The sequence below is a fragment of the Oncorhynchus nerka genome, linkage group LG17, assembly GCF_034236695.1.
Source record: "Oncorhynchus nerka isolate Pitt River linkage group LG17, Oner_Uvic_2.0, whole genome shotgun sequence".
In the NCBI taxonomy this organism is placed as follows: domain Eukaryota; kingdom Metazoa; phylum Chordata; class Actinopteri; order Salmoniformes; family Salmonidae; genus Oncorhynchus; species Oncorhynchus nerka.
In genome coordinates, this window is record NC_088412.1 from 19010939 (window position 1) to 19024595 (window position 13657).

Below are 13657 nucleotides of genomic sequence, written 5' to 3' on the forward strand. Positions count from 1 at the left end.
TTTTTTTATGTAAGTGTGAGATTACGAACAAGTGAGGATAACACTGAGATGAGATCCTAGCTTTGTTTTAAAGATTCCCTTCTGTTACAAACTCAGTGTGAACAAAGCAGGTATCATCCAATAGCCTACTTAAAGAAAAAGGGTTGTAAGAGTTAAGTGAATCTCACTTGTCCTTCAAAAGGGAAGAATTATGAACTTGGTCTGATACCTGCCGAAAGCCGGAAAAGGGTCACCTGGGGCTAGCGTGCTGCCAGCCTGGGGGGCTAGCGTGCTGCCAGCCTGGGGGGGCTAGCGTGCTGCCAGCCTGAGGGGCTAGCGTGCTGCCAGCCTGGGGGGCTAGCGTGCTGCCAGCCTGGGGGCTAGCGTGCTGCCAGCCTGGGGGCTAGCGTGCTGCCAGCCTGGGGGGCTAGCATGCTGCCAGCCTGAGGGGCTAGCATGCTCCCAGCCTGAGGGGCTGGTGGGAATGAGAGAGAGAAAGAAGAGAGATAGTTTATGGCTGCTGATGCGGTTTAAAAGACCTAGCTGTGTGTCTTTTGATTAGAACAATGGGGGTGGGGCAAATGAGGACCAGCCAAAGGAAAGGGGAGGGGCTTAATTAATGTCACGAGACTACCATTTTCAGAAAGCCTGGAAAGAAACGGATGACTGGGATAGAAAATGTTTCAACGTTCCATCAATGGAAAATATCTGAGGTATCGAGGAGAGAGACAGACTTGCACACAAAGCGTCAGAAAGACAACGGCAGAGAGAGAGAGATTGTGATTCTTTACCTGGTTGTATTTAGCGTTGGCCACATGTTTGGTTTCCATCTTGCCGTACTGGGGGGGTTTGCAGGAGAACTCGACGAAGAGGAGCAGCTGTTCAAAGATGGCTGGGTACATGACCTGCAGGTTCTCTGGGCCCACACAGATGGCCTGCAGACAGAGAGACAGTAACCTCACTCACTACTGACCTCACTAGAACCAGGGAACCTCACTCACTACTGACCTCACTAGAACCAGGGATTCTTACTCACTACTGACCTCACTAGAACCAGGGATCTCACTCCCTTACTGATCTCACTAGAACCAGGGAACCTCACTCACTACTGACCTCACTAGAACCAGGGATTCTTACTCACTACTGACCTCACTAGAACCAGGGAACCTCACTCACTACTGACCTCACTAGAACCAGGGATCTCACTCACTTACTGATCTCACTAGAACCAGGGAACCTCACTAACTACTAACTACCATCAGGCTAAACAAGGTTATGCTACACAGTCACATACTGTCCATTAGTAGGTCAGGAGAAAAGGAACAATGACCCTTTAAATCAATGTGCTAGTTTCCATAACAGAGGCCAACAAAGGAATAGCAACCGTGTCCATGTAATAAAAAGGGAACTTTGAGAGCATTTAAGTGTGTGTGTGGATTGGTTTTAAAAATGTTAACATTTTTGTGCTGCGGCCCACCCACCTTCTGCAGCACATCGAGCGCGGTGAGCACAGCCTCCTGCAGGCTGGTGAGGACAGCCTCGGTGTAAGAGGGTAGGATGAAGGGCGAGGCGTCACTGCTGATGGGTATGGACACGGCCCCATGGAGGATCACCCCCAGTTTCCTCAGGTCCTCCATGCTGAAGCCAGTCTTTATGTGCTGGTAGAGGGCAGGGAAGATCTGGACTAACGCTGTCAGGAAGGGCTGGCTGGGGACGAAGGAGGGTCTGTCTGTCCCCGTCCTGCCACTAGGGGGCCTCGTGCTGTCTGTGCCCGTCCGGTACCAGGTGTTCCACGCCGACCACCACAGCGCCGCATCCTCCAGTGCCGATTCCTCCCCTGGGGGAGGGGCCTGGAGTTCGGCGCCGTTGTAGCTCGTCAGCCTCTCCAGCATCGAGTCGGAGCGCAGCAGGGGTCTGCCGGGGCCCGGGGCGCTGAGGGGGTCGATGAGGACGGGGGGAACACCCATGGCAGCCAGAGCGTCGGTGGGCATGGCGGAGTCCTTGACGGGTGTGGTGATCTGGAGGATCTCCTGGAAGGACTTGAGCGCGGCCAGGGAGACCTCACTGTTCTTACTGAGGGCAGCAGACTGGATGTGGTCCAACAGAACCTCCCACGCCTTGAAGTAGTCACCTGTGGAGTGGACACAGAACCAGGTAAGAAGAGGAAAATATTGGGGCCTATTCATTAAATTAGTATTTTGCATATGCGTGGGGACAGGGCAATGAGGAGGAGCACTGTCCATAAATCACTAATCTTCCTCCTCCTGTCATTGAGTATAGACATAAGAGATGAATGAAAAAAGCTTGAAATAAAAACACATGACCACACACAGACAGACACACACACACCTAGCTGCTGCAGCAGGTATCTCCTGGTGTTGAAGATACGAGCCACCCCTGCCAGCGTCAGCACCCAGGTCTCCGCCCACTGTTTCTCAGCTGTGTCCCGTGAGTGGTGGATGAGGATGTTCCCGCCCCCCGACTCAATCTTTTCCTTATCGGCAGTAGTGGAAGACTTCCTCACACAGTCCAGCAGGTGGAACAGAACCTGGTTTTATGGACCGCCAGAGGGCAGATGACCAATAAGGTTGTTAAAATCATACTGGGTGGTTTCAAGTATTAGCAGCAGGACTTAATCACGTATGATCAGGTTCAAATTGACAGATCCCAAACGTACAATCCTATTTGACCGCATGTTTCGTTGATAGACGACGGCCAGTGACTGAATGATGGATTAGCTTCCAGTCTGCCATAAGAGTCTACAGCCATGCATCATTCATGTGATTACTGTTAGTGACTAGACGGTACCTTCCAGACCACGATGTGCCAGGTGGGCTGCTGCAGCAGGGTGCCGTGGGCAGCGATGGTGGAGAACATGGTCTGACCGGCGCTCTTCCTGACGGCGGGCCGGGGGTCCACACACAGCTGGCCCAGCTTGGCGTACAGACACAGCCACAGGCAGTCGAAGGGAGGGGCCGGGTGGAAGGGCCTGTTCAAGGGCTCACCCTTTTCCTGAGCCTGCTTCTGCAGCGCGGCCTCCTCCCTCTCTAGTTCCTGGGTGATGGCCTCGCCCCTCTGGAAGAAGTAGTCAGAGATGTTCCACTGTGGGGGAAAACAGGGGGAGGGAGAGAGGTTGACTGAAATCACTAGCAGACAGTCACTTTCAAAAATCATTGTTGAAATACTAGAAAAGTAATACCTTGGGGGAACGCAACAGCAATTATAACAGTATCAACAAACTCAATACTATATAGGATATACAACAATATATGCCACATACTGCGGTCGTACCAGGAGTCCTATGGAGGTGAGGCTGATGTTGAGTTAGGATTAGCGTTAGTCATGGTGTGTTCAGTCTCACCAGGAGTCCAATGGAGGTGAGGCTAATGTTGAGTTAGGGTTAGCGTTAGTCATTGTGTGTTCCGTCTCACCAGGAGTCCAATGGAGGTGAGGCTAATGTTGAGTTAGGGTTAGCATTAGTCATGGTGTGTTCAGTCTCACCAGGAGTCCTATGGAGGTGAGGCTAATGTTGAGTTAGGGTTAGCATTAGTCATGGTGTGTTCAGTCTCACCAGGAGTCCTATGGAGGTGAGGCTAATGTTGAGTTAGGGTTGGCATTAGTCATTGTGTGTTCAGTCTCACCAGGAGTCCTATGGAGGTGAGGCTGATGTTGAGTTAGGGTTAGCATTAGTCATGGTGTGTTCAGTCTCACCAGGAGTCCTATGGAGGTGAGGCTGATGTTGAGCTCCTGGTTCTGGAGGCCGAAGCTGCCAGCTACGTCCACTACGATCTGGAGGCACGCGCAAGGCATGGTGGGGAGGAAGTCAGTCACCACCAACTGCAGGCACTGGAAGGCTGTTCGGATCAATGACTCTCTGGGGTACAGGAGGAAATACAGCAGGCGAGATCAATTAAAGGTGCACTACGCTAAAATAAATAAAATAGTTTGCCTCATTTCATTTTATGTGACAAAACAAGCAATGCATAGTGCAGAGAATCATTGTACAATCTAAACCACTGTGAAATATCTTCTTAAGAACACAAATTGTTATTTTCAGCTGTTTGAAGACGTACAAAACAAAAATTAAAAGACGCTCAAACAAAACTTAAGAACGGGAAACATAGCAATTGCACATATAGAACCGATCTACAGCTTCTTAGACTTGCTTTCAATGAAAATGACAGATCTATAACTCACATTTGGTCGGGTCACCCAAAAAGTAACATTACCTCTAAGTGTTACTACTGCGAAAATAGTAAAGAAGCACATCATCTCTGCACCGCTTCAACGTTATCCCTCTTCCCATCTATACTTTCATCCCTCCCTCGCTTTCTCACCCCTGGTCGTTGCGGATGGCCCCTATTACGCCCAGCACTAAGGGCCAGCCGGGCCCCAGACTGTCCCCTTGGCTCTGGAGGATCTGCAGCACGCTCTCCAGCTGCTTCTGACGGATGTCTGCATGGAGCACGTTGGACAGCTCCTTCAGCGGGTTCAACAACAGGAGCTGCAGCCTCTGACGGAGGGACAGAGGGCAACCAGTGAAGAACAAACACCATTGTAAATACAATCCATATTTACGTTTATTTAAATGTCTCCATTCCTTTGAAACTCTGTAATGTTTACTGTTTATTTCACACCTGTTTATTATCTATTTCACTTGCGTTGGCAATGTAAACATGTTTCCCATGCCAATAAATTAAAATGGAATTGACAGAGCGTGAGAGAGAGAGAGATGGGGACAGAGAGGAAGAAAGAGGGCAGGGAGTGGCCTTAAGATCTAAACATGCCAACTATGTGTGGGTGGGTTGGCATGGTGAAGCGAACTAATAGCTAGTCATCTAGCTATTATCACCTTCCATTGCATTGTAACAGTCTTCCAACTTCTAGACAGGAAATGTTCAAGCATCCCCTGTGTTTGGGTTACTGGGTGAAGATGAGAGAGATGGGGTAGTAGTAGTACCTGGTTCTGTGCCAGAGGGGGGTTGTGTTTGTAGGCCAGGCCAGCTTTGATTAGGGAGGTCACAGCCTCAGCCCCCCACTCTCTCATTCTGGCATTGGGGTGCTGGCAGACCTGCAGCAGGGAACAGAGGGTAGGCACACACACACACACAAGCATGGAGAGGGAGATCAGACATCACACAAGCATGGAGATCAGACATCACACAAGCATGGAGATCAGACATCACACAAGCACAGAGAGGAAGATCAGACATCACACAAGCACAGAGAGGAAGATCAGACATCACACAAGCACGGAGAGGGAGATCAGACATCACACAAGCACGGAGAGGGAGATCACACGGTACACGAGCACGGAGAGGGAGATCACACGGTACACGAGCGCGGAGAGGGAGATCACACGGTACACGAGCGCGGAGAGGGAGATCACACGGTACACGAGCACGGAGAGGGAGATCACACGGTACACGAGCACGGAGAGGGAGATCACACGGTACACGAGCACGGAGAGGGAGATCACACGGTACACGAGCACGGAGAGGAGAGATCACACGGTACACGAGCACGGAGAGGGAGATCACACGGTACACGAGCACGGAGAGGAGATCACACGGTACACGAGCACGGAGAGGGAGATCACACGGTACACGAGCACGGAGAGGGAGATCACACGGTACACGAGCACGGAGAGGGAGATCACACGGTACACGAGCACGGAGAGGGAGATCACACGGTACACGAGCACGGAGAGGGAGATCACACGGTACACAAGCACGGAGAGGGAGATCACACGGTACATGAGCATGGAGAGGGAGAAAGAGGAAGGGGGGTAGAGAGAGAGCGAAAGGGATCTGGGTCAGGGCTGTTCGAACAGTATGTCCACCCGGTGGTTAAAACACTATGCCTGTGATGAATGAAATAATGTCCTTCCATTTGACAGACAGATAATCATGAACGCTGTGTCGAGATCAGCTGGCTTTCAACGAGTTGCATTGTTGCTCATTACACCAATCCCCTGACAGCTACACCAACAGTGATTAAGACGCCATATTAGCACTATCCTTTACACCCCACAAGTGTCTGTTATCTACACGTTGCCCAACATGAAACAAGTATGTGACTTGTCTAGAAAGGCTGGCATATCATTACAGCTGATGTATATATTCAGATGTCTGTATAGCAGTGGTCACCAACCGGTCCATCTCCAAGGCATTCCTAATCAATCACCAAACATTTCTGTACAAAACCCAATGATAAAGCCTCGAGTTCCTATTATTTATTGTTTCGCGCTGTTGACGGTAGGTGCACTTGATTCAGTAGCCCTAGTGTCCTGGGGAAGGCAACGTGTTCCCATTTTGAACGATTTCACGAGCCTGAAGGTAGAACTCAGTCTACCCAGCAGGCCCAGAGAGCAAATCTAGTACACCTATAGGCCTACTGCTGGCCAATCAGATAGCTCATATCACTGTGTCTGCACAGTTTCCTGGAGCCATAGACCGTAACACACAGCAAAGTTGATAATGTGAGATTTCAAAACCATGACGAGAGAGACTGAATGAATACAGCAAAGAGCAGTTTTTATGAGTAAGTTCCTGTTTAAGTTGTTATTCAGCCCTGTCAGCACTTTGTTCAACACTTTTATAGGCCATAAAATGCATGATTGGATAAACTTTTATTGCTATTATTTGCGGCTTGTGTCTTTTTTAATATCGAGGACTATTCATGCAGTGATGCCATCAGCTGGAAGATGGTGAGTCAGGTGACAGGCAGCCTCACAGCTGCTCCCCTCCCTCACCTCAGACTGACCATCAGAAGCAGGTCATCAGTTATGCTCACTCAGCGGTGCCTCAAGAAATACAACAAATGATCTATTACAGTGTGATCATATACCTACAATTTTTAAATATAATTTCTAAATAGTCTGAGAAGAACAACAATGGCAGGACAATTCAAGCATAGCCAATATGCAGTGATAATGTATTGGGCTTATAGCCTGCTACAGAACTGTTTACAATTGGTTAATGTTGGATAGGATTATGTTTGAAAAAAGTGTGAAAAAGGGAAGTATAATCGAAGCAATAGATCTCGGTCTGCTTTTTGACCCAGAACGTGATCTGTCCTCAGAAAAGGTTGGCGACAACTGCTGTATAGTATGCATACAAACAAAAACAAAGTTCCAGAAATGCAACTCAAGCGAGGAAATTTAGATCAAACATAACAGCGAAGGAAACATAAATGTGTTGCAAGCTGCACATTGCATACTCTCAGCTCCAACACATTGCATACTCTCAGCTCCAACACATTGCATACTCTCAGCTCCAACACATTGCATACTCTCAGCTCCAACACATTGATTACCAGGCAGAGGCACAGGGAATGAGAGTGAAAGCAAATGATTGGGAGGAGAAGTTTCCGAGCTTACCTTCTGCAAAACAGACATGGGTTGCAAAAGAGAGGGAGATAGAGAAAAGAGAACGGTTCGTTTCAGACAGACCACACACACACACACACACACACACAACAGGTGTATTACTTTTACTACACAGAGGACAGATGCCACTCAAGGAATTACAAACGGGGGAGTTACTACCATTACCACGAAATTAAAGGGCTCGAGAAGTATCTATTGAAGTTTTCCCAAAATACCACTGCAATTGACCTGGGTTCAAATACTATTTGAAATATTTCAAATACTTTCAAAGTTAGCTTGGGCCTGCCTGGAATGTGAGATTGGTAGTTCCATATTGGGATTATTCTACTGGTCCATTTAAAGCAAGCAAGCTCAATCAAGTACAGATTTGAAATTATAAAAAAATATTATTTGAACCCTGGACTTCACTACCCACCTCTTCCATTATGATGGTATATAAAGGTCTACAGGTGGTCTATAATAGTGAATGGAAGACTTACCTCCAGTAGATGTCCAGTGAGGGGCCTCCACAGGATCTCTATACGGTCCATGTTGACCAGGCCGGTCTCCAGCAGCTTGGCAACAGCAAACAGAGACGGCTCCTGGATACAGGACGAGAACAGAACATACGAGTGACTGGTTCGGTGGATATAAGCATTACACATTTAGTAACACAAGGCGGCACATACAGAAGATGGGGATGTCATACGTTGTTGCTCTGGCTACATGCACGTATAGTAGTTACCTTGTTAGTTCCATAGGCCATCTCCACAGCCTCCAGAGAGAGGGAGCACAGTGCGTTGATCAGGTGATGCAGTGACACGTCGTCTAAGTACTGGGAGCTCTCAAAGAGCCTAGACAGGATGTTGGAGATGACAGGCAGGTCCGTCATCACAGCCGTGGTCAGCACCTGTAACCAACAGACATCAGAGGAGTCAGGTTTGTCTGTTAGGATCCAGCAGAGCTACGTACCTTAGTGTGGTGTCTAGCTTTGAAGGCTGAATAGCCAATGAAACCCTACGGAGGCTGTTGCTAATTGATGCAGAGAATTTAACTAATTATAGTGTGACTGTGTAAGGCAGGGCGATCGATTTGTGGTCTTGTATTACCGTGCTTGGCCCCTCTACTGCACGACCAGGCTTCAGAGCACCTCCAACCCCAGGCTTCAGACCTAGGATCCACACCAGGTGCTGGGAGAGGAGAGGGAAGGTGGGAGATAGACAGAACAGGAAGAGTGGAGTGGGTGGTGAGAAAAGTCAGAGTGATTCACTCAGACTACTTCCACTATATAAATCAGAACAACAAAAAATGTTTTTATGAATTTAAATATTTAGGCTTGTCAATATCAACAATAAAAAATCCCAGCTTGGTTATAATACGGTGTAAAACTGTACCAGTGTGTGTGTGTGTGGCAGAGGAGGCTGTTGGGGGGAGCTATAGGAGGAGGACAGGCTCATTGTAATGGCTGAAATTGAATAAATGGAACGGTATCAAACAGGGAAACCAAGTTTGACTGTTCCATTTATTCCATTCTAGCCATTACAATGAGCCCATCCTCCTACAGCTTCGCCCACCAGCCTCCTCTGGTGTGTGGTGGATACAGTATGGTGGAAGTGTACCTGCAGCGTGGCCAGCACCAGCTGCCAGGAGGTTCCCAGCACCACCCCATGGCAGTGGGCCAGGTTCAACAAGGTCCGCATACACTGGATATTCTTAGCTGTCAGCTGATAGATGGAGAGATGGAGTTATGCAACACTACTGTTTAGATGTGTGAACGTCTAACATTTGCTCATACGGTGCCCTCTAGTTGTGGTGTTGTAGTAAATGTTCTGTAGAGGTACACTACATGACAAAAGGTATTTGGACACCTGCTTATAGAACATCTCAGTCCAAAATTGTGGGCATTAAAATGGAGTTGGTACCTCCTTTGCTGCTATAACAGCCTCCACTTCTGGGAAGGCTATCCAATAGATGTTGGAGCATTGCAGCAGGGACTTGCTTCCATTCAGCCACAAGAGCATTAATGAGGTCGGGCACTGATGTTCGGAGTTTAGGCCTGACTCGCAGTCAGCGTTCCAATTTATCCCAAAGGTGTTCAATAGGGTTGAGGTCAGGGAATGTCAATGTATGCTGTAACGTTAAGATTTCCCTTCACTTGAACTAAGGCCTAGTCCGAACCATGATAAACAGCCCCAGACCATTAATCCTCCTCCACCAAACTTTACAGATGGCACTATGCATTGGGGCATGTAGCGTTCTCCTGGCATCCTCCAAACCCAGATTCATCTATCAGACTGCCAGATGGTGAAGCGTGATTCATCACTCCAGAGAACGCGTTTCCACTGCTCCAGAGTCCAATGGCAGCAAGCTTTACACCACTCCAGCCGACGCTTGGCATTGTGCATGGTGATCTTAGCCTTGTGTGAGGCTATTCGGCCATGGAAACGCATTTCATGACGTTCCCGGCAAACAGTTCGTGTCCCAGCCGTTGCTTCCAGAGGCAGTTTCAAACTCAGTAGTGAGTTCGAACTGAGGACAGACGATTTTCACGCGCTTCAGCACTCTGCGGTCCCGTTTTGTGAGATTGTGTGGCCTACCACTTCGCGGCTGAGCCGTTGTTTCTCCTAGACGTTTCCACTTCACAATAACAGTACTTACAGTTGACCGGGGCAGCTCTAGCAGGGCAGAAATTTGACGAACTGACTTGTTGGAAAGATGGTATCCTATGACGGTGCCATGTTGAAAGTCACTGAGCTCTTCAGTGATGCCATTCTACTGCCAATGTTTGTCTATGGAGATTGCATGACTGTGTGCTCAATTTGATACACCCGTCAGCGATGTGAGTGGCTGAAATATGCGAATCCACTCATTTGAAGGTGTGTCCACAAACACTAAATACACAAAAGTATCTTACCACCACAGTGTCCTTTAGATGTGGTGTTGTAGTAATGTTGTGTAGAGGTAATCTTACCACCACAGTGGCATTTAGATGTGGTGTTGTAGTAATGTTGAGTAGAGGTAATCTTACCACCACAGTGGCATTTAGATGTGGTGTTGTAGTAATGTTGTGTAGAGGTAATCTTACCACCACAGTGGCCTTTAGATGTGGTGTTGTAGTAATGTTGAGTAGAGGTAATCTTACCACCACAGTGGCATTTAGATGTGGTGTTGTAGTAATGTTGAGTAGAGGTAATCTTACCACCACAGTGGCCTTTAGATGTGGTGTTGTAGTAATGTTGAGTAGAGGTAATCTTACCACCACAGTGGCATTTAGATGTGGTGTTGTAGTAATGTTTACCACCACAGTGGAATTTAGATGTGGTGTAGTAATGTTGAGTAATCTTACCACCACAGTGGCCTTTAGATGTGGTGTTGTAGTAATGTTGAGTAGAGGTAATCTTACCACCACAGTGGCATTTAGATGTGGTGTTGTAGTAATGTTGAGTAGAGGTAATCTTACCACCACAGTGGAATTTAGATGTGGTGTTGTAGTAATGTTGAGTAGAGGTAATCTTACCACCACAGTGGAATTTAGATGTGGTGTTGTAGTAATGTTGAGTAGAGGTAATCTTACCACCACAGTGGCATTTAGATGTGGTGTTGTAGTAATGTTGTGTAGAGGTAATCTTACCACCACAGTGGAATTTAGATGTGGTGTTGTAGTAATGTTGTGTAGAGGTAATCTTACCACCACAGTGGCATTTAGATGTGTTGTAGTAATGTTGAGTAGAGGTAATCTTACCACTACAGTGCCTTGGGGCTGTACAGAGAGAGGCTGTCCCACAGCCACCACCTGCTGATGAGACTCACTGGAGGAACTGATGATCTGAACACTCTGGCCCTGGATGGAGTAGGCTGAGGAGGACAGGAGAAAACACATTTGATTTGAGTCCACAACAAAAGTAATGATCACAAGGACCAAATCTTTTGAAGGTCCAAAAATAGATTTAGACTCCTTGGTCCACGATGACTTTGTTATTTTCTCTTCTTCATGATGTATCTCACAGACAGGCAAACACCCCTGATAATAACACACAAGCCAGTCATTTCCATGTATATACTTCACTGAGTGACTGTGACAAGCCAGCTACATGCTACAGAGACTTGATTTATTAACTCCCTAGCAAACATCGATCCTGCTGAAGCCATTTTGCATGCTCGATCTATCACAGAAAATATGCAAATAGCGTGTGTGTGTGAGACTGTGACCTCCCCGACACATTAATCTTTGTGTTACTAATTAGAGGGAACAAGAAAACAGTTGAGGCACAGCCAGGATTAATGACATATAAGTGGGGCATCACAGTGGTTAGTATGGAGATCACACACAGCCAGGGCTCTAGAGCTTCACACTCTCACAAACGTATACAGAGAGACTTGGGATGAAAAGCGCATTAAGTGTACAAATAAACAACTAACTACCACCGGCTTGTCAAGTTCCTCAGAGGCACGTATGTATAATTACCACAGAGCTGATGCAGCAAAGCCATGAGGGAAGACTGCTATGAACGCACACAAACATACGCGCTCACACATGCATGCACCCACCACCCCCACACACGCAGGGTACTGACGTACACGCGCCAGTGTTTCCCCTAGACATTTTTGGAGGGTGCGTTGTAGTGGCCTTGGCCAATGGCACGGTTTTAGAGGCTGTCTTCTTAGCTGCAGAGACAAAATGTTGCTGTTTTAAAGCTAATTTTGCCTTCTACACATTTTGCCACGGAGCGGAGAGAATATTTTCAGTTTTAAAGCAAATTCCCTTAACTTCTGCACATTTGGCCATGGCTTATGCCTTGTTCTTATGCTATCGGGCTTAAACATTACAACAAAATCATTGGGGGTCCCATGTCATCACATTTTTTTAATTTTAGATTCTCCCCGACTGTCTAGTTTTCATGTTGGTGATTATTAGTTCTCACAGATGATCTTATTTAAAAGTATATAGCACCATTATATTTTCTTTATACTTGATATCTTGTTTTAGTGGTTTAAGTTTACACTGAAAAAGTTTTACCTTCCCAAATGTTTAGTAAAAATGTTTTTTTTTGCAGTGTCGGTTTAGCATCCACGACTGACCCTTGTTAAGGTTGGCTGTATTACTGCTGAGGACAGTCAGGGCGTAGTGTGGGGGCAGCGAGGCCTTGCAGATGGCTGTGATGAAGGCGTCGCGGGGCGTCACGAGGCCCAGGCGACCACACAGCGCGGCCACGGTCAGCTCTGCCTTCAGGATGCTCTCTGTCGCAGTCTCATCTGTACTGGAGGGGGACGAGACAGAGGGGGTTATGGGTTTGGAACAAACCTAACTGCCGCAACGTCTTCACTTTTTGACGCGTTAAAAAAACGTTCATAAAACCGTTTCATCTGCAGACTCCTTACACAGCAACTTATGGTCTAGGGACCTTCGTTGCTGGGCGCAGTAGTTTCAACTACTTGTGTTGCTCCTGAACTTAACACTGACCTTGAGTTTCCCCTGTCAAACTATCAAGTTACTTTGAGGGGATACTAAATACCTTTATTTTGAGGGGGATACTAAATACATTTGTGGGGATACTAAATACCTTTATTTTGAGGGGATACTAAATACATTTGATGGGATACTAAATACATTTGAGGGGATACTAAATACCTTTATTTTGAGGGGATCCTAATAATACCTTTATTTTGAGGGGATACTAAATACATTTGATGAGGATACTAAATACATTTGAGGGATACTAAATACCTTTATTTTGAGAGGATACAAAATACCTTTATTTTGAGGGGATACAAAATACTTTATTTTGAGGGGATACTAAATACATTTGAGAGATACTAAATACATTTGAGGGATACTAAATACATTTGAGGGGATACTAAATACATTTGAGGGGATACTAAATACCTTTATTTTGAGGGGATACTAAATACATTTGAGAGGATACTAAATACATTTGAGAGGATACTAAATACATTTGAGAGGATACTAAATACATTTGAGAGGATACTAAATACCTTTATTTTGAGGGGATACTAAATACATTTGAGAGGATACTAAATACCTTTATTTTGAGGGGATACTAAATAGATTTGAGAGGATACTAAATACATTTGAGAGGATACTAAATACATTTGAGAGGATACTAAATACATTTGAGAGGATACTAAATACATTTGAGGGGATACTAAATACATTTGAGGGGATACTAAATACATTTGAGGGGATACTAAATACATTTGAGGGGATACTAAGTACCTTTATTTTGAGGGGATACTAAGTACCTTTATTTTGAGGGGATACTAAGTACCTTTATTTTGAGGGGATACTAA

At 46.4% G+C, this 13657-nt stretch overlaps 1 protein-coding gene across 9 annotated transcripts in view; it reads right to left on the bottom strand.

The window, feature by feature from the left end:
- Window positions 1-13657, bottom strand: part of LOC115144835 (protein MON2 homolog) — a 57907-nt gene that overhangs the window by 15203 nt on the left and 29047 nt on the right. For 5 of the 9 annotated variants that reach the window (XM_065003035.1, XM_065003036.1, XM_029685925.2 and 2 more), the window contains exons 14-27: window positions 12428-12606; window positions 11927-12013; window positions 11091-11203; window positions 8968-9072; window positions 8458-8538; window positions 8094-8258; window positions 7849-7950; window positions 4940-5050; window positions 4317-4492; window positions 3691-3853; window positions 2788-3081; window positions 2329-2527; window positions 1461-2110; window positions 771-914 (exon numbers count right to left, since the gene is read on the bottom strand). In XM_065003035.1, coding sequence (XP_064859107.1) covers window positions 771-914; window positions 1461-2110; window positions 2329-2527; window positions 2788-3081; window positions 3691-3853; window positions 4317-4492; window positions 4940-5050; window positions 7849-7950; window positions 8094-8258; window positions 8458-8538; window positions 8968-9072; window positions 11091-11203; window positions 11927-12013; window positions 12428-12606 — 2569 coding nt within the window. Of the gene's footprint in view, window positions 1-208; window positions 455-770; window positions 915-1460; window positions 2111-2328; window positions 2528-2787; window positions 3082-3690; window positions 3854-4316; window positions 4493-4939; window positions 5051-7848; window positions 7951-8093; window positions 8259-8457; window positions 8539-8967; window positions 9073-11090; window positions 11204-11926; window positions 12014-12427; window positions 12607-13657 lie in introns of all 9 variants that reach the window. The other 4 variants (XM_065003038.1, XM_029685932.2, XM_029685931.2 and 1 more) reach the window with 2 other exon arrangements.